The following is a 21,685-nucleotide window of genomic DNA, read 5'->3' on the forward strand; positions in this document are numbered from 1 at the left end:
AGCCTAGGCTAAAGCTGAGGAGGCTCGGCCTGCATCGCCAATGTGACATGATACGGACAGAAGAGTAACGCACAGATTGTAAAAGGTGCTGTGGTCGAAACACAGTCTTCTCCACCACCTGCAAGCAGAATGTCCTTCTTGAAAAGCTTTTTTTCCCATCGTCAGTCGGTCTCCTTGCGCCCTCTACTGAACATAAGTCGTACAACTTCTTTAAACTGGGAAAGTGAGGAGAGCGTATACTGACAGAACTTTATTTCCATTACAGCACGCTGACATCTTTTCACATCTACAGATATTATGAGGTGGGAAACCACCCAGCCAAGTGTCACACGCTACCATGGCAATCCTGTTACGACAAACTATTATGTAGTCAATTATAACATGTCTACTGTCTGGTGACCCATCCTTATGTCTACATACTGTAGGTGTAACTGTGCCTACAGTGTAGGCATGCTCATCTTTGACTTTCAGGATTTTAGCTCCATACATAAACAAAATATCTCATGTCATGAATCAAACATCAGGAACAAATATGATTTTGTAACGTACATTTTTGTCATTACTACAGCAATAGCATACAGTATCTTTTCAAAGTTGTATAGGTCTATGTGCACTCGCCATAGCCTACGTCATGTATTTTTGTCTTTTTTTGATGTTCGTCGTGCGTTTTGCAGTTTTGTTTTGTTTTTCTTTACTTTTTCTATAACTTACCGCCATTTAATGACTGTAATTGGTGTATATATCTCGATGTCATTCTATTTATGTTCCCTGTAATACATTAATATTGATGCTATTTTTAATAATAATTATTATTATTATATGTATCAGTGCTTGCCTGAGAGCAGACACCAGAGGTACATTTATAATGAGAAGAACCTTTGTGTTTATAACACAGATTTAGGGGCATTCTTTTTTATTTCTGTTTTCATTGCATTTATCCTTAAACCAGTCACATTCAACATAAATATTACTTATACACAAGGATGGAACACAGTGAATACAAGGAGGAAATTCACCTCTTGAACTGTAAGAGGAAGTGTTAAAAAAGTTGAGAATGCAAAAATGCTCATCACTAAAAAGTTCTTGATAGACTTCAGGGATTGTTATAAAAAGAAACGCCTTTGTTGAAAATTAAACAAGGGCAAATTCGGCCCCAGACCACGTGCGGCGTGTGGCAACCACGGGGGCAGGCATCCCTGGGTTGTGGCTAGATGGGGTACAGCCACAGACGGAGTGATGCAAAATCATGGCAATTGTTATTCCATGTAATTTGTGTTACTTCTTATATAGTGTCATGACGAAAGCAAAGATACAACAGGGTGAGATAAAGGCTACATCGCCCAAATATTCAAGTAGCCTATAATACAGTGTGTGTGTGTGTGTGTGTGTATCCCCCTACAATGATGACCACAGGTACCCAATACATTAGAGGCAGGGCACATGATGTTGCCCCCATTCACTTCTATAGTAAACTTTGGTTGACTAATGAAGTTCATTGCCAAAATATAACTTAATATAAAATAAAGACTTTGTTTTTCAACCAACTCAATGATCATGTTGTTTAACACCTTACTCACTGTAGAAAAGAGACTAAGGCCCAATCCCAATTCTTATTGTTACCCCTACCCCTTGTTTTTGAGTGTCCCTCACTTTGACCCTTGCCCTTCAAAACGGAGCCACAAGGGGTAGGGATTGCAAACAATCACCTAGGAAATGGGACACCACTCATTACTTCATCATTTTGGCCAACTGTGATAATAAAGCTAGCTTTTGTCATCATATTGCATATTACCAGAAATTTATTATTTTTGTTGATAACTTACTAATATTTAAATTCTACTATTTTATTAGTTGACTGGTTTGCTCAGGAGTAACTGGAAAACATGATTATAACATTATAGGCCTATTCAAATTGATTGAGTTGATATTGTAGCTACATAATATTCTGGTTTTTTACATTTTATTCTGGCGATTGGGTTGCTTCATAATCGGGACATTAAACTATCCCATGTGGTTTTCACTGGGTCGGGTGTCCAAAAATAATCTATTTTGTAGCTCCATAGTCACGTTTCAGTGTTGCAGCTTTTTACACGGACCGTCTACAGTATGTTGAAATATTCGCAAAATACCTAACCTAAACTTGCGAAAATAAATAAATGTCTTCCTTTAATGTCGATACAAAGGATCACTCGGTCGGAATGTTGAAACACCCATTAAAGAAATCGATATTTGCAAAGATTGCTGTCCCTCTTCCAGAAGCAGGAAACCAGTGCCCGCAGCCAATGCAAGGCAAAAAACATGACCAAACATACCACAGTAACGTCCGCTAATTCATCCAGAAACTAATTCCACGCAGTTAGAGCATCCTGAGTCCTCCGTATCGACATTAAACTCAGAAGTTGACGTTTATTTGTAATGTCTGGCTCATTTCTGGCTGATTAATAGTGGTTTTCTTTCAGCCCTTGGTGTTCAGCACTGTGGGTCGTGCTGCAGTCGGTGTGTGTGTGTGTGTGTGTGTGTGTGTGTGTGTGTGTGTGTGTGTGTGTGTGTGTGTGTGTGTGTGAGTGTGTGTGAGAGAGAGAGTGTGGAGGTGTGTGTGACAGTGAGTCAGTGTGTGCTCTTCGAAATGAAGCCAGCGTCCCAAGCGGGCGGGGTCAGGCGTGCATTCAAACACACCACCCCTGTGGGGAACGAGAGTGAAAGTCATCCAGCGTCCCCACAAGAAAAGCGTCCTTTCCGTTCCAAATGACTGACTGATACTGAATGAATAGCGTGTTGACCAGCGTGCTATCGCACATGGTCAAAATATCTTTGCGCTGGAAGTAAAGTCCTCTAATCCCTTAATCCAACAATCGTTCTCATATGATCAGGGACCAGAGAACTGGGACAGGACTGCCCAACGTCCATGTTTGGAGTGGGTTTGGGGCGATTATTAGGATGACCTTTAGGGGGCTCAGCCCCTAATGAGAATGTGACATGCATAGTATTACATACAGTGCCTCGCAAAAGTGTTCAAATCCCCCTGCAAAATCATTCATTTCACAATTATTACATTTATATTTTTAAATAGCCTATACATTTGACTTTACAACAATACTACTTGTAATTACTAAGTAACATGAGTCTTAGACCACATTCTTTAAGAAAATTAAAAGTTGAATATGCTGTTTGAATAAGTATTCAATCCATTTGACTTTGGGAAACCTCAATTCAATGATGGAGTCCACTGCAATGAATTTGGGCAAAACAGAAGCTGCCTTGGCATAACTACACTCACTGGGTACTTTATTAGGAACACCTTACTAATATACAGGGTAGGTATCAGCTTTCAGCTCAGTGTCAACCATAAGTGACATCCAGTGTTACAAAGTAACGCATTACTGTAATCACATTACATGTGTCTGTAACGAGTAGTGTAAGGCATTACAGTCCCTAAATCCAGTAATCACATTACAGTTACTATTCAAATGCTTATGGAATTACTCGCATTACAAGTTCTTCAATTATCTGCAGGATCAGGATTGGATCTGCAGGATTGTGGGGGAAAAAACATCAAATGTGCGCTGCTTTTTCATGCACTCAATTACGCAACACAACAACTAGACTGGATGGGCTGGAGGGACGGGGAGGAGTGAGATCTTGTGTATGTCCTTATTGGGATTTTGTGCTGATATGGGCATATGTAAGGTTTCATGTTATATTGTTAACTGGCAATTAGGTGACAATGCATCTCAGGCGCTGCTGCGGATTAACGCAAAAGTAACGTAAGTTGTTACATTCCCAAAACACGAGTAGTGTAACGAATTACCTTCCCCCAGGGAGTAATTAAGTAAAGTAAGGCATAACGTTTTTAAGTAATGTGTAATATATTACTTTTTTGAGTAACGACCCCCAGCACTGATCTGCTTTAAGGTTTGACGTGTTGCATTCTGAGATGCTCTTCTGCTCACCACTCTAGAGACTGTTGTGAGATCAACAGTTTCAGAACTCAAACCAGCCCGTCTGGCACCAACAACCACGCCACGGTCAAAGTCACTGAGATCAAATCCCCATTCTGATGTTTGATGTGAACATGACCTGAATGCTCTTATGCACTGCACACTGGTGCCACATGATTGGCTGAATGGATAATTCAAGATTCAAGATTAATTTTAATAGACAGTAAATCACATTATAAAAAACAAAAAACTGGCGGAGATAACGAGGAATTTGACTTATAAGTGCAAGTATGCAGTGCAAGTATGCAGTGCAAGTATGCAGCGCATACGGAGGTAGCAGTTCCCGCAGGGGACCCCGAACTTTCCCTGGCCACATTAGCCAGCTCTGACTGGGGGGGTCCCGAGGCGTTCCCAGGCCAGAATGCATGGAGATACAATCTCTGCACCTAGCCCTCGCTCTGCCCTGTGGTCTCCTCCACGCTGGACGTGCCTGGAACACCATGGGAGGCAACCAGGTGGCATCCTTACCAGATGCCTGAACTATACCTCAACTGGCTCCTTTCTACCCAAAGGAGCAGCGGCTCTACTCTGAGTCCCTCACGGATGACTGAGCTTCTCAGCTTATCCCTAAGGAACATGCCAGCCACCCTCCTGAGAAAACCCATTTCGGCCGCTTGTATCCACGATCTTGTTCTTTTGGCCATGACCATCCTTCATGACCATAGGGTAGGAGGGTAGGAAACGAAGATCGAGCGGTAGATCGAGAGCTTTGCCTTCTGGCTCATCTCTCTTTTCATCACGACGGTGCGGTAAAGCGAACGCAATATCGCTCCCGCTGCTCTGACTCTCCGGACCATCTCCCGCTCCATTGTCCCTTCACTCGAGAGTCACAAAGTCCAGGTTTTGGGGGGCTTTCAGGTCTCATTGAAGAGGCAGATGGCAGTTGGGTAGAAGCTGTCCCTGTGCTGAGGGGGTCTGGTACTGCCAGACATCAGTCTTCTGCCATGGGGGAGGACCCTGAAGAGTTTATGTCCAGGTTGGGTGGGGTCAGCCATGATTTTCTGAGACTGCTTTAGCATCCTGATAGTGTGTAGGTCCTGAAGGGATGTCAGGCTGCACCTGGCCACGTTTTCAGCACGGCGGATGATGCACTGCAGTTTGGAGATGTCCTTGTGGGCAGCAACAGCATACCAGACGGACGGTGATGGACTCGACGGTGGAGGAGTAGAAAAGTGCCGATGGTGTCTTTGGCACCTTGAACTTCCTCAGCCGCAGAAGAAAGTATCTCCTCTGTAATTGCATGAATGAGCAGGTTTACATGTTTTCCTAATAAAGTGCTTGGTGAGTGTATGCGGTCTTGACCACCTGTCCACTTTCTCACCTGGTTCTCCCACTCTCTCTCTCTGCACCGACTTCCTGCTCCGCTCTTTCTCATTCTCTCCCTCTATATCCTCCTCTCTCCCTCTTTGTGATGTCAACCAAAAGGCAAATATAACAGCCAGAGTATTCATTATAAGAGGTATAAATTTGCCCATATCAATTTATAACATTCCGAGCATAGTTCAATATTGGGGGATATGTGTCGTTCCCTATGATTACGGCCGCCTATTGTTTTATTTTGTAGCCTATCTTATTTGCTTTTGAAATATGCAAATTAAATACATGAATTAAAGTGTAGCCTATATAAAAGGCTATTACATTATTATTATTATTATTATTATTATTATTATTATTATTATTATTATTATTATTATTATTATTATTATGTTGGTCAAATCTTTTTGTTAAAATGAGCAAATCTATTATGAGAAAATAGATTGAAGTTTACACAGAATTAAGAACTCACGCATTCTAATATCTCGAATGATGATCAGTGGCTAGTCTAATTGCAGCCTACACATTTTTAATGCTGATTTTGTCTGAGGTTGCCGCACTTGCCGGTAGTGATGAGTAGCCTACATAACACACGCATGTGTATGATTACATTATTATTGGCAACGGATAGCCCCCCCCCCCCCTCCCCTCCCTGACCGCGACGCAAAACGGCCAAACGGCAACAGGTGTTGCTGCGAGTCCACACACAGCACACAACAGAACAAGGCGTGGCGGCGGACTTCATCCTACTTTACATAGCCTGTAGTAGGCTACACCAGGCAGAGATGACAGCAACAGCAGCAACAGCAACAACAAGATCTATTCAGCAGCACGCCTGAATCACTTCCTGAGCAACGTTATTCCACAGTTTTGGCTCGTTTGTTGTCATGTAGACTAGCTTCGTCAAAGGTAAAACAGTTTAAGCTCGCCAACCTGTCACAGTGCGATGGCTTCTCCCAGCGCCAAAGTACCAAAGAGGAAGACCAAGAAGAAACACAGCTTTGTGCAGCAGAAAGTGGAGGTTTTCCGCGCAAGTGACCCCGTGTCCAGCGTGCTCATGTGGGGTGTCAATCACTCGGTATGCTAGTGCGTGTGGCTAGTGTGTGTGTGTGTGTGTGAGTGACAATGCAGGACATTTGTTTAAAAGTAATCCAAAAGTAACGGAAAGTAATCAGTTACATTACTTTAATTGTGATACTTGGATTGTTAAGATACTGATTACAATTTTTAACAGGTAATTAGTAATTGTATAAGATTGCATTTCTAAAGTAGGCTACGGTAACCCTCCCAAACATGTGTGTGTGTGTGTGTGTGTGTGTGTGTGTGTGTGTGTGTGTGTGTGTGTGTGTGTGTGTCCACCATCTGCAGATGAATGAGCTGAGCCAGGTGCCTGTTCCTGTCATGCTGCTTCCAGACGACTTCAAAGCCAACACCAAGATCAAAGTCAACAACCATCTCTTCAACAAGTAGGCTACAGTATGAGCCTCAACCCAGCATCTTGTGATTTGCAGAGATTTCTGTGGATCTTAAGATTGCTTATCAGTTTGCAGCCAGTGGCTACTTTACACAACAAGAATAAGAAACAGCAATGCTAACTACAGTGTATTTACTACATATTACTAGGCTACTGCCAATGCTATTGCTACTATACTACTATAGGGCTGGGCGATATGGACCAAAAATCTTATAGGACGAATCAGCGTGATGTCACTGCCACCCAAAAATGCGTAACCCCGCAGCAGTTAACTAGTATGAGTTGTGCCAAAAAACATTAATATCTCAAAAAGTGTACAGCACATCGCTTATATTTTGACATTCTGAGTGAGAGCAGAATTAGCTCAAGAGTTTGATGTATACTATATGCATGTCGTGTTAAAGTTGTGTGAACTGTCGCAGTTTTTAAATTGTAAACACGGTCAGCCGGCTAGAGTCAGATGCTCAAACGCAGGCTCCATAGGGTTCCATTGCCGTTGCCACACAGTGACGGGGTTTGTTTACCAAAATGCTGCTCGGCTGATTCCTCATATATCCTTTTGGCTGAATGGCGATACACAACATATATCTCAACATATATCTAGAACAGCTAGTAAGTCAGTAGGTCAGTAAGTTCAGAAAATTACTGAACACATATTCTGACATATTACAATATCCATAATCTAAGACAATCTAGTCTCATATCACAATATCGATCTAATACAGTACCAATATATTGCCCAGCCCTAACTACTACTACTACTATTACTCCTACTATCTACTACTACTACTACGCTACTACTACTTCTACTATCACTACTACTAAAAAGCAAAGACATGACAGAGAACAGTTGAGTAGATTCACTGAAAACAATGTGAAAACTTGATGGGGCTGACAGAGGAGACGTGTGGGGGAGAGACTAGAGGGAGAGTTTGACAGAATATGTTACAGTATTTCAAGCTGCGCCATCATGGGATACTGTGTTATACATTATGCTGCCTTGGACGTTTTCCATACAGACGCAATCTACAAAACTCTCAATGAGTGGCTTTCAATAATCCTTTAATCCGTTCAGGAATCCGGGGCCTGGTAAAGGACTCATAGACAGAGGTGGGAAGAACAATAAGAACAATATATTTTCTCAAGTAGAAGTGCTGTCGCCTCAGTGAAATTGTACTCAAGTACCGGTAGTCATATTAGTAAACCTATTTGTGCTGGAAACTGGTCAAGTAAAACAAAAACGAAAGATGCTCACTAAAAAGCACTCAAAACAGTCCTTAGATATTATATCATGAACATGACCCATGACCCAGTTTTCGATATACATTATGCAAAACTTTTCAGCAGTGAATTCTGACACTGCCTTGCCCTCAAACACATTCAGTGCATGTTTGAGTAGCATTCCGAAAATATATACATTGTGACTAGAGCATTGGATAAATGAATACATTTTTGTAATTGGTTACCTATACTTCTGCATAGATTTTTAATCTTGAAAGAGGATATGAGTGGCAAAAACCGCTGCCATTTGAATTATATAGCTATACCAGAAGAGAACAGGATATGCAATGTCTGTGATCTAAAAGATGTTGAAAATGAGTTTCATTTCATGTTTTATTGTACTTTATATGATGATTTGAGGATTTCCTTATTTGACGAAATGCAAAAGCAAAGACCTGAGCTCTTTTGGGCAGATGATGGCCAGAAGTTGGAGTGGTTGTTTAAGACTGAGGTATTTAAGACTGCTAACTTTATCTCTAGGGCCTGGAATAGAAGGCAAGCACAGCTCTTTAAGTAGGTTCAGGTGGTGGTTTTCATGCTGTACAACTTTACCGTATGTATTTTGGGTGTTTCTGTTGGTTTTATGTTTTGATCATTGTTTGTTTAAATGATGAACAGTCAAAGTGTCCTGTAAGCCCATATGGGCTGGGCTTCATTCAAAGCATGACACTTAAATAAAGAAAATCAATCAATCAATCAATCATATATAGTTCACCTTTTATGCACTTATGATCCACATACAGTCACACACGATTAGAACATTTGACTTTTGTACAATATTATATTCTTGCCCAAAGTAGGGAGAAGAGACCCTGAATAGGAGAGATAACAGTATTCAGTATTGATGCATGTACCATGTAGCGAAGTAAAGTGGGCACAGACAGTAAACCATTGAATCAAATGTTGTGTGCTTCCCCTCAGAGAGAATCTTCCGGGACAATTCAAATTCAAAGAGTACTGTCCACAGGTGTTCAGAAACCTCCGAGAGCGCTTTGGAATTGAAGACCAGGATTATCAGGTACGGGGTATGAATTCACAGCACAAATCCACACATTAACTAATATGTTTTTGTCATTTTGTTGTTTTTCGAATCAGAGAATTTCACAATTGTGCATATGGTGGCAATTTCCAGAATCAAATTTAAAAATAGCAAAAACACTCAACCTTAATTTTAGAGTGGAGATTTTAGACTTTGATCCCGTTTTCAGCTCCCATAAATTGACTCTACAATGGTTACAATGTGAAGGGGTAACAAGTGGTTCTGAAGCCACAGGAATCTTTCCAGCGTTGCGCCATTTTTCAATGTTTTTTTTTTTTATCCTCTAATGAAAACTAGACACCTATTTGTTTAACAAATTCTTTTGGTCTGTGTTGATGTGTGCCCTTCTAAATTTGTATAATATTTTGCGTGTGTCAGGTGGCGCACAGCCTAGTCTTCAATCTGCTCTCTAAACATTTGTTTAGCTCACATTATGTGAGACACACAGTATGTGCATTGTCATAAAACATTTAAATGATCTTTAAACGAATGTTACTGTTGACCTACAGCAGTGGTTCTCAACCTGGGGGTCGGGGTATAGGTTGGTAACATTCTGAGGGAGCTATATGTGACTAGGCAGGTTGGTAACATCCCTAGGCAGCTATAGGTGACTAGGTATGTTGGTAACATTCCTAGGCAGCTATAGGTGACTAGGTATGTTGGTAACATTCCTAGGCAGCTATAGGTGACTAGGTATGTTGGTAACATTCCTAGGCAGCTATGTGTCTAGGCAGGTTGGTAACATTCATAGGCAGCTATAGGTGACTAGGCAGGTTGGTAACATTCTAAGGCAGCTATAGGTGACTAGGTATGTTGGTAACATTCCTAGGCAGCTATGTGTCTAGGCAGGTTGGTAACATTCATAAGCAACTATGTTTCTAGGCAGGTTGGTAACATTCATAGGCAGCTATAGGTGACTAGGCAGGTTGGTAACATTCTAAGGCAGCTATAGGTGACTAGGCAGGTTGGTAACATTCTAAGGCAGCTATAGGTGACTAGGTATGTTGGTAACATTCCTAGGCAGCTATGTGTCTAGGCAGGTTGGTAACATTCATAAGCAACTATGTTTCTAGGCAGGTTGGTAACATTCATAGGCAGCTATAGGTGACTAGGCAGGTTGGTAACATTCTTATGCAGGTATAGGTTTGTTTGTTTTTAGTTTTTTTTTTTTTTTTACATTTACCCATTCATACATTGATGGCAGCAGGCTACCACACAGGGTGCTGGCACACCATTGGGAGCAATTTGGGGTTCAGTATCTTGCTCAAGGACACTTCGACATGCAGACTGGAGGAGGCGGGAATCGAACCACGACCAAAGCGATTAGTGGATGACCCGCTCTACCTCCTGAGCTACAGCCGCCCCTTAGACAGCTATAGGTGACTAGGCAGTAGGCAGGTTAGTAAAATTCTTAGGCAGCTATAGGTGACTAGACATGTTGGTAACATTCCTAGGCAGCTATAGGTGACTAGGCATGTTGGTAACATTCCTAGGCAGCTATAGGTGACTAGGCATGTTGGTAACATTCTTATGCAGCTATAGGTGACTAGGCATGTTGGTAACATTCCTAGGCAGCTATAGGTGACTAGGCATGTTGGTAACATTCCTAGGCAGCTATAGGTGACTAGACATGTTGGTAACATTCCTAGGCAGCTATAGGTGACTAGGCATGTTGGTAACATTCCTAGGCAGCTATAGGTGACTAGACATGTTGGTAACATTCCTAGGCAGCTATAGGTGACTAGGCATGTTGGTAACATTCCTAGGCAGCTATAGGTGACTAGGCATGTTGGTAACATTCTTATGCAGCTATAGGTGACTAGGCATGTTGGTAACATGCCTAGGCAGCTATAGGTGACTAGGCAGGTTAGTAAAATTCTTAGGCAGCTATAGGTAACTAGGCATGTTGGTAACATTCCTAGGCAGCTATAGGTGACTAGGCAGGTTGGTAACATTCTTATGCAGCTATAGGTGACTAGGCATGTTGGTAACATTCCTAGGCAGCTATAGGTGACTAGGCATGTTGGTAACATTCCTAGGCAGCTATAGGTGACTAGGCATGTTGGTAACATTCTTATGCAGCTATAGGTGACTAGGCATGTTGGTAACATTCCTAGGCAGCTATAGGTGACTAGGCATGTTGGTAACATGCCTAGGCAGCTATAGGTGACTAGGCAGGTTAGTAAAATTCTTAGGCAGCTATAGGTAACTAGGCATGTTGGTAACATTCCTAGGCAGCTATAGGTGACTAGGCAGTAGGCAGGTTAGTAAAATTCTTAGGCAGCTATAGGTGACTAGACATGTTGGTAACATTCCTAGGCAGCTATAGGTGACTAGGCATGTTGGTAACATTCCTAGGCAGCTATAGGTGACTAGGCATGTTGGTAACATTCCTAGGCAGCTATAGGTGACTAGGCAGGTTAGTAAAATTCTTAGGCAGCTATAGGTGACTAGGCAGGTTGGTAACATCCCTAGACAACTTTAGGTGAGGCAGGTTCCTTGACAAGTAAATCCTCTTCTCAACAGCCATATGTGTTTAATTTTATTATGGCTCAGGGTTAGTCATCATGACTATGAATACGTAATGTTCAGGGGCTTAAATACTGTACAGGTATAACTGCTGAATTTGTCAATATATCGGCTGACAGTATATCACACAGTAGGTATAAAAAGATTTCAGGACCCTGTGTAAGGGATGACCACTGTTCACGTTACATTTGAATCTTGTTAGACGTGCCATATTCTTACTCACCAACAGGTGTCTCTAGCCCGCTGTCCTCCAGTCAAAGATGGGGAGGGGCAGGGCATGGGGCCACTGCTGACATCATACGACCGCACTTTGGTCGTGAAAGAAATCTCCAGTGAGGAAGTGGAGGACATACACAATATTCTCTCTGAATATCACCAGGTGAGACACAAAGCGACACGCTGAATGCTCCTGTGTTACACTGTTCAGGCTGACTTTGAGATTTGATAGATATTATTAGATATGAATCACAATGACCGTTACCCTTCTTTGAGTGATTTCATGCATTTTCTTAGTCAGTGTATAGTAGTAGTCAATGAAATTTATGGATCTTCATTTATTTTTCACATGTTGTCCTGTATCCTCCTCTGCATGCTAGGATGCTACAGAGGAGAGCAGTTCATTTTATGATAGCTCTGGTTGTCATGGCAAAGGTTTGACAACATCAAAAGAAAAACATGAGAAGTCTCCTTTCATACAGAAAGAGTGCTTCATTGAGTGGTAATTATGACCATGGCTTTTACAGTGAAATTCAAGGTTATAGTCATAACTCTGTCAAGCAAAGAACTACAGAAAATCTTCTAGTCAAGGGTCTTTCTGCTTTCACCATAAAAAGTAATGTCGAGTGATTTCTTCATTTATCTTGCCACACGTTAACATTATTTTAGTTTTGACAACTAGTTGAGGTCCATTTGTCTTGTCTTAATGGTCGGGTATAACCATCCTCTTCCAGCACATTGTCACCTGCCACGGCAGCACGCTGCTGCCTCAGTTCCTGGCCATGTACAGAGTCTCTGTGGAGAGCGAGGACACCTATCTCTTAGTCATGAGGAACATGTTCAGCCACAGACTGCATGTACACTGGAAGTATGACCTCAAGGTACGAGCTGTAGCAGTCATTTAGGGGGAGGAGTATAGAGAGGCAAAGTGAACGTCACTTCCTGCCTCAGCCAGCACTGTACCAGAGGTTTTTTTCCTGCAATTTATTTTCCCATAGACATTTCGTAAAATGCTTATAAAAAGAGTTTTACTTGTTCAAACCAAACGGTTCAGCTATATTTAGAATCGGGAGAGACCATAGAACATTTCACTCGGACCCAAACTTAAAAACAACAACGTTGAAAAAATATTTTCTTTAAACCTGCATTTTTTTTAACGTTTTGGTCCGAGTGAAATGTTATGCGATCTCTCTTGTTTCTAAATATATCTGTACCGTTTGGTTTGAACAAGTAAAACTCTTTTTATAAGCATTTTACGAAATGTCTATGGGAAAATAAATGGCGGATGAAAATCTCTGGTACAGTGCTGAAGCAGGAAGTGACGTTCCACTTTGGCTCTCTATTCAGAGTGGGGTTTCTTTCAGTGCAATCAATACAAACCTCTGATTGTGAATGGGACATACTCTACTAGACAGTCATGTGGGTCATGTGTTGAGAGGATAATTTCTGAATGCCATTTGTTAGCCGAAATAGAATTGTTGAACGTTTGTATTGTGACGTTTTGTGTTACAGACTTTTGTTGCAGCCCTATAATTTGCTCAGCAAACTAAAATGGTTTAACCTGACGCTGCCAGTTGGCTTGTTTTCACATAGCCATCAGGGAACGAGTCGCTCACGAAACCATTTCAAAGGGCGGGCATTTAAAAAAAATGCCCGGCAGGTGATTGGATGAACCTGATGTCTTATCATAGGCTCGCCGTGCATTCATGTGCTGTCGGAGTCATCGAAAAATGTGATTCCGAGAGGGAAAATTCACGGCCGCTCAAGTCGGAACAACAAGTCGGCAACTCTGTGAGAATTTTGGTACACGAGTTGCCGACTTGACGTCATTATGCGGAAAACATGGTGGACAAGAGTGGATGTTTTGTTTGAGCTAAGAATCTTTTTATGTAATTAGTGTATTTTGCATCAACTATTTGCTCACGTCATCATATCGTTTAATATGGTATTACCGTTAGTTGCTGTCCTAGAGTGACCTAGTTTACTTAGAAAACGTATCTATTGCGTGCAGTGTTGGGCTTTCAAAATGTAATATACTACATATTACCAGTTACTTTCATTTGAAAGTAATAAGTTACTTTACAATATTACTGTCTGTGTAGAGTAACTCGTTACTTATTACACTACTTTTGCATTACTTTCACCAAAACAACAGCAGCAGCAGAATGACATCGCTGCCCCTGAATTTCACTGTAAACAATCCAAAATTCTAAATATTATTCTTTTCCTTTGTTATTGTCATCTATAGTGGTTATTTGCATAAAAACACACAGTTTGATTAGGAAATGATTGTATCTTTATTTAAATATGTGCTTTGATTAAAAAAAAAATACTCACTTTTTAACTTGAGTTACTTGACAAAGTAACTGGTATAATATTACTGAAATCCTATAAGTAAGAAGTTATATTACTGAGTTACTGCTAAAAGTAATATATTACATGTAATATGTTACTTTTGTAATGAGTTACCCCCAACACTGATTGTGTGATAACAACTTAGGTAGGAGCAATAACGTTATCTGCATGGTGCGCCTCCACCAGTAACGTTACCTTCCCACAGATATTGCTTGCAGACTACAACCAGTCTAGTTCAAAACTACTAATCTAAAGTTCCATATTGTTTCAGGCTACGTGGATAGCAACATAACTCTGCACTGCGGTTTCTATTTTTTTGCCGCTGTTTCCTATGATTTCCATATTTCCAATCATCCCGACACTACAAGTACATGAACACCCGCGCGTCGGAACAACGACTGGCCAACTCGGAAAATCGAACCATCCGAGGAGCACATGAATGCACGATCGCTCTCGCTGGCGTCACACTAAAGCCCGCCCATAGCTGCCTCATAGGACGCTGATTGGACACTGGTGGTTCAGATTCAAACCAATAGATTGGAGCGTGGCGAGGTGGATTTGTCATGTGATCGTGATCTCGTGATCTCGCACGAATCCAGCTGCCTCGCAAGGTTAGGAAATGTTTGAAAAAGAGAGCTTGAATAAATAAAGGTGAAATTAAATGTTAAGCCTTCTTAATAAATAGCAGATTTAGCAAATTGTGAATGTGAAAGCTGCGAGTGACAACTATATAATGTAATATAATATAATTAATATAATATAATTATCAAATGAAATGCTGTGGGCTCTCCTCTTCTCTTAGGGCTCCCTGGTGTCTCGTGAAGCAAGTTTCAAAGAGAAGGTGAGATCAGACAAGTGAAAAGTCATATGATTTGCTGTTGTTAATCTCTGCATTCTGCACGCCATATTTCTTTTAAAATCTTTGTCAAATGGGTATTAGCTAGTACTGTAGTCCCCTTCTGGTTACTTTTATCAGTTTATGTTGGTATGAGAAATGCTTGTGTTATCATTTCGATGGTAACTTTAATGGCTCATATATATACTCGATTTTCATACGTAAATTGATGCGTCCGTTTCAAACGTTATTATCGTCACTGACCACGTACCTCCATGCCTCTTTCACGTTGGTATCATGTTAAGCAATACATTCACCAGTGGGCAGTAGAGAGTCAAATGTATGAGCATTCAGATGAAGGACACCTTTATAGTGTGCATAATGACTCTCTAAGGAAGACACTCTTTGAGTTGCTGCTTGAATAGTTGAGCTTTCAACCCCTCAAAGTCCTTGACATTTTTTAATACCATCAGACAACAGCCTGCTTGTCGATGCAGATTTATGCGAACATGCAAATTTGAGCTCTGAGTAAGATATAGCAGCATGCACTTTATGAAGTTTTCCAACCAGAACTCTTTAAAGGAACGAGTGAATGAGCATCTTGGGGCCGTTTTAGGGATGTGGCTAGCTGCTGAAGCTGCAAAATATATAGTTCCCCATCTCCTCTTCAATGAAAAGTGGCATGAGATCATTAATTCAGTCTAGATGAAACTCTGCTGAAGACTGAGGGTGCGGTGTCTGGGATCTGAGCATCTCCAGGTTCTCTCTTCTATAACCAAAAGACGTGCTGCGCTGTTTCAAGTCTTCGTCGTGGTCTTTTCTTTGAGCTCTAGGACATCAGTAACTAAGATGTTTCATGAATCCTGGCCAAACTGCCACTAAATTAAGTAAAGTCAAATGAAATCTTCCGCACTTTGTTTAACGCTTAATGAGGATGACTTCGGTAATATTGTAAAACAGACATGATAACAGACAATAATCCAGCTTGACACAAAAAGCATTCAGGAGTGCTTTCTTCAGAAGTATGATCTGTCAAATATGGACAAGATCATTTCTCTTGTAGCCTCATCCAGTGTTTAACGTTGGTGACATATTTGCTGCCAAGTGTGGCCTAAGCCATATGTAATACATAAACAGGGCAGTGAGCGCTATTGCAATAATGTAGAACACGTTTTAGCGTGTACATACACAGAGAGACCAGAAGGAGGTGCAAAACTCCGAATCGAGTGATTTATTAAAAAGGGGTTGTGAAGGGGAAGTGGGGTGAAGAATCAAACCTCGGGGTGAAGGTGTGAGCAGAATCGCTCCAAGCGTTAGTTGCTGATGGAGGAAATGCAGAAGCAGCTTGGACTGTCTGCGTTCCCACCAGACTCTTGTGTCCTGGCTCTTATTGAACGAGCGCTCAATCATCTGCAGCTGTGGTAATGCACTGCAGTCCAGCTGAAGGTGTGGAGGATGAGGAGTCCCTGCCCTGCCACCATGTGCTCTTTGTTGACGTGTTGGATGCTGCTGTCCGTGGTGCTGATGTTTAGCTTTCACACAGGCTTCCCGTCACAGCATCTGCACACAAGCTCAGGAGCTGTCAGTCCCTCTGAGGTCCCAGCAGAGGGCAAGCTGCTTCTCCAGTGCTAGTTTGACAGATCTCTGGTGGCAAACAGTGAAATGTTTGAAGACGGTTTACATAAACTGTAGCTTTGGAAACTTTTGAGCTTACCTTTGGATGAGAAAAATGTGAAATGTTATTTTTTCTTCTTTCTTTTTTACTTTTCTCTCTCTCTCTTCCATTTCCTCCTCAATTGTACTTGGCCAATTCCCCCTGCTGTCCCAGTCATTGCTCCACCCCCCCTCTGCCGATCTGGTGAGAGTTGTAGACTAGCACCATGCTTCCTCCGATACATGTGCAGTCGCCCAGCCGCTTCTTTTCACCTGACAACGAGGGGTTTCACCTGCAAGGACGTAGCATGTGGGAGGCTCACTCTATTCCCCCCAGTTAGGCTCCGACCAGAGGAGGCGCTACTGCAGCGACCAGGCCACATACCCTTAATCCGGCTTCCCACCCCGCAGACACGGCCAATTGTGCCTGCATGGACGCCCGAGCAAGCCGGCGGCAACACGGGGGCTCGAACCTGCGACCCTCGTGTTTATAGACAGGGAATCTACTGCTGCACTATGTGGACGCCCTCTAATGTTAAATGGACTGAGACACAATGTGTTTTACCCGCAACGGTGATGAATTGCAGAAACTGAATTGCCCCTTGGGGATAAATAAAGTCTTCTGAATCTGAATCTAAATCTGGCTATTGTGGCATTGCTGTACGTTTTCTTGCTGAATGTAACTTAGTTGATCTTCACTCTGTATTTCCAGGTGAAAGAGTTGCCCACTTATAAAGACGTCGACTTCAGGAATAACATGCAAAAAGTTTATGTGAGTGGTGAGGAGAAGGAGAAGATCATGGAGAAGCTCAGTAGAGATGTAGAGGTAAGGAAAAGGTGTTGGAAAAAGTGTCTTGTGCACAGTGTTTTTGGTGTGTTTTTTTGGCTGGTTGCGTGTACTCCTCGCGTGTCTCTGTTTCCAGTTTCTGGTGCATATGAGGATCATGGACTACAGCCTGCTGCTGGGTATTCACGACGTTGAGCGGGCTGAGAGGGAGGAGGAGGAGGAGGAGATGGAGTCGTCCTATGAGGAGGAAGAGGAGGAGGAAAACTCCACCTCCCCCGAGGGGATCGCCGGCTACATGAACGCCTTCAAGCCCATGGGCCCGGGGGAGTTCGACCCTTATGTGGACGTGTACGCCGTCCAGAGCGCAATAGGTCAGTCCTGACTAGTCATCGGAGAACAGAGTGCCAACGTCTCGCCATCGCGAGATTTCCCATGGAAGTGAATTCCCCATTCATTTTCCCATTGACGTTCTGTAAAATCCATATAAAAATAGTTTTACTTGGACAAACCAAGCATTTCAGCTATATTCTTTTTTTTCCCCACATTTCTGTTTATTGAAGTTTTCAGGGCATAGATGATACAGCACATCAGTATTTCAATTTCACTGCCTGTTATAGGACTGGAAAGACAAGATAAAAAAAGGTGAAGATATGTGTATACGGTCGTAGGAAAACAGGTTCACTGGAAAAGAAGAGGAAAAACAAATACCTATACCATACCCTCCCTAACAGCAACAGTACAAAAGTAATCTTCTCACCCTGAGATACTTCCTTTTCCTTATTAACAAAAACAAAAACAAAACAAAAGTAAAACAATAATTGACATAGTCTGATCCGATCACCCATCAGAAACACAGTGCACAAGTACATCAAATATCCATAATCTACACAGCCCACCCACACAAGAGAAAAGAAGAGAAGACAGCACAACAGACAGACATCATCAGGCCCAACACATCACAGAGAAACAGAAATCAGTCCTTTGGGATCTCAGGAAACTGCAAACCCTCCACCACCCTAAAAAATAATCCCCATGTTTTCAAAAATCTAGTTGACGAGCCTCTCATCGTCCACCGAATTCTTTCCAATTTAATAAAATAAAGAATATCTCTGATCCATAAGGTGGGCTAACGGATTTCCATTTTAATAGAATTAGGCGCCTTGCTAAAAGTGTCGTATAGGCCACAAAGCCTGCTTGGTATTTTGATAATGATACTGTGGGGGGAGGGACTCCGAAAAGAGCTGTTAGAGCTGTAGGCTCAAGTGTCACTCCGACACTTTCTGAGATAGTATTAAAGATTTCTGTCCAATACTTGTGCAAAGAGGGGCATAACCAAAACATATGAATGTATGTGGCAGGGGCCGAGTGACATCTGTCACAAGTAGGGTCGATCATTTCAGCTATATTCAAAATCAGGAGAGACCGAAGAACATTTCACTAACCTCCCCCCCATTTATTTTTCATCAATCTATATTTCGTTTCTTTTTTTGTTCTTTTTTGTTGTTGGTCCAAGTGAAATGTATTCGTTATAGCTGAATCGCTTGGTTTGTCCAAGTAACACTCTTTCTTTTTACAAGGGTTTTACTAAACGTCTATGGGAAAATAAATGGGGAACGAAATCCCTTAGGCCCCGTGCCAAACCTGGAAGAGGGGCGTGACTTTGGCCCTCTACTTAAATAGGCAACTGCTCTTGCACTACACCGTCTACACCACATCCCAAGCTAGTGACCGGCGCAGGCTAGATGATGTGTACAGACCAAGATCACTGGACCACAGTGTGTGGCTGCTCACTGCTCCTCTGCATGCTGTGCTGTAGGTGCGCCCCAGAGGGAGGTCTACTTCATGGGTCTCATCGATGTGCTGACGCAATACGACACCAAGAAGAAAGCTGCTCACGCCGCCAAGGCTGTCAAGCACGGGGTGAGTGATCAGTGTCTGTGAAGGGGACTGGGCATAAAGGGGATATCACGTTCAATTTGGGTGTGTTGTTTTCCTTCACCAAACACATGCAGTGAAGCAGGGGTTCCCAACCTTTTTTGGCTCGTGACCCTACTTTGACGTCACGAAAAAACTAGGGACCCCGAGACATTCAAATTCCGGTACACCATCGATAATGTCATCAGTGACATCGTCAGTGATGTCACATAGTATGCTTACCCCCCCCCCCCCCCCCCGCTGAATTCTGACTTTAATCTCAAAACTAACTTTTTTCTCAAAATTCTGACAGTAACTCGGATTTCTGACTTTAATCTCAGAATTCTGACTTTATTCTCAGAATCCTGATTTAAAGTTATAATCTCAAAGATTTTCATCTAAAACAATGTTGATTGAGGCTATGGTCCATTGATGGAAGCCTTTGCAGGATAGTGACATTATGTGACATTATGAATGTCCATTGTTTGGATCTCACCTGCAATTACCTTTCAACGCCATAGGTGTCACCCAAGAGAACAAAGCTGAAATGTATATCATATATAGAGATTTATATCACTTTAAACTCAGAACTTAAAAAACCCTGCAAGTGACCCTAATCATCTTCAGTAGTATTAAATTGTGTGTGGTGTAAAAAAAAAAAAAAGAAATTTCAGGCGACCCTATTTTGATTTCCAGGCGACCCCACTTAGGGTCGAGACCCTAAGGTTGGGAACCACTGCAGTAAAGTATCCTGCAAAGTCTGAAAAAATAATCTGACGTCCCCCCCCCCCCCCCCCCCCCCCCCATCCCCACCAGGCAGGAGCAGAAATCTCAACAGTTCACCCAGAGCAGTACGCTAAACGTTTCCGAGAGTTCATTATGAAGATCTTCGCCTAGTTCAACGTTTTGCAGTCTGGGCTACCATAACCTTTCAGTACGAGGGGAGATCCACCATGCAACTGTTTCAAATCAGCATCAAGAAACAGGGAAGATTCACAGTTCATTTAATTTCTTAGTGATTTATTTGTGTTTTCAATATTCTCCCTCAATATATCACACTGCAGACATTCATTGTTTTTTAGTGGCCAGTACCACCCATATCCCCCTAGCCACTAAACCTACCCACCCCCTGACTCTCTAGCACCTTCCTATCCCTATGGCCCCTTTTCCCTTCGAAAATAGAGATGTAGTAGGGCACCAATTGTTGCTATTGTTAAGCTTCTTTTTGGCACATATTTTGTAAATGAAAATTGAATGGTTTAGACAACTTTTAAAAAATCTACTACTGTATGTGATCATGTTACATAAATAGATATTGAGGCCATTTGAAATGTTGATTGTTCATTGATGAATGTATTATTAATCATGACAGCCTATAATAAATAATAAATATATTAAAACGCCTCATGTACAAAGTAAACAAATATACCAGCTTTCTCTTACTGTAGGTGAGGAGCAACTTAATGAAAAACTAAAGAACTGAGTAACATTACCGGTAGCTTCCCAGCGTCATCAGAGATTCTCACCAATTTATAGCCCGAGGGAGCACTTACCTGCTTCTGGGAACTAATTCTGTGCTGAGTGAAAAAATATAAATCAAATTATATCAATATAACGCTAGCTAATGCTGTAAATACATAGGGGACAAATGATGTATCTACAGTGTAAATGTGGGTACAGCAAGTTATCTGTGTGTGTGTGTGTGCGCGCGTGTGTGTGTGCGCGCGTGTGTGTGTGTGTGTGTGTGTGTTGCAAGCCTGTGCAACGCTGTCATGTGTAGTGGAGGGAGGATGGTGCAGCAGAAGCTTGCATCATCTGCAGAGCACTGCAGCACATCAAATACTGAACTGTAAGTTGATCAAAGAGCTTTTATGTCAAAAACGTGTGGCTTGGATCCAACCCATCGACTGAGAAAAGCAATTAACTTGAGGAAGGGATAGAACCATCACAAAATGAGCCATTACTCTGACCATCTGTCCAATCACCACAAAACTGTACATGTTTTTTTTTTGTTTTTTTTTATCCTTTATTTATACAGGGGGAGTCTCACTGAGAGCAATGCTCTCAGTTTCAGGAGTGCCCTGTTCACATTCACACACACATTCATACCTGGAAGCTGACCAGTACAACCACAGTCTGATCTGCTGGCTACTGATCAGCTCCACTGGAGCAGTTGGGGTTAATGGCCTTGCTCAAGGGCACCTCAGTGGTGGTAATGAGGGAGGGGCAAGCGCTGCCTTTTCACTTTCCCCACCCAGATTTATCCTGTCGGTCCCGGGGATCGAACCGA

General features: G+C 42.1%; 1 protein-coding gene across 2 annotated transcripts; it reads left to right on the forward strand.

Moving 5' to 3' along the window:
* The first annotated feature begins 6,118 nt into the window (after positions 1-6,118).
* Positions 6,119-20,763, forward strand: LOC310799203 (phosphatidylinositol 5-phosphate 4-kinase type-2 gamma-like). 2 transcript variants are annotated; one of them, XM_083661766.1, is made up of 10 exons: positions 6,119-6,390; positions 6,681-6,778; positions 8,989-9,085; positions 11,865-12,014; positions 12,586-12,732; positions 15,009-15,047; positions 17,407-17,520; positions 17,618-17,852; positions 19,298-19,401; positions 20,212-20,763. In XM_083661766.1, exons 1-10 carry the CDS (start codon positions 6,259-6,261, stop codon positions 20,290-20,292), a joined length of 1,197 nt encoding a protein of 398 aa, XP_083517892.1. In that variant the 5' UTR covers positions 6,119-6,258; the 3' UTR covers positions 20,293-20,763. The 2 variants fall into 2 exon arrangements, with proteins under 2 accessions (XP_083517892.1, XP_083517893.1); XM_083661767.1 differs by lacking the exon at positions 12,586-12,732.
* Positions 20,764-21,685: the final 922 nt, after the last annotated feature.

The sequence above is a fragment of the Poromitra crassiceps genome, assembly GCF_964638095.1.
Source record: "Poromitra crassiceps genome assembly, chromosome: 27".
Taxonomy (NCBI): Eukaryota; Metazoa; Chordata; class Actinopteri; order Beryciformes; family Melamphaidae; genus Poromitra; species Poromitra crassiceps.

What these genes read in the sequence shown, in the direction of transcription:
- LOC310799203 (XM_083661766.1), top strand. Translation starts at nt 6,259, where the DNA reads ATGGCTTCTCCCAGCGCCAAAGTACCAAAGAGGAAGACCAAGAAGAAA. An exon ending in TTGAAGACCAGGATTATCAG is followed by an intron (nt 9,086 to 11,864) that starts GTACGGGGTATG and finishes ACTCACCAACAG; the next exon opens with GTGTCTCTAGCCCGCTGTCC. An exon ending in AGCTCAGTAGAGATGTAGAG is followed by an intron (nt 17,521 to 17,617) that starts GTAAGGAAAAGG and finishes CTCTGTTTCCAG; the next exon opens with TTTCTGGTGCATATGAGGAT.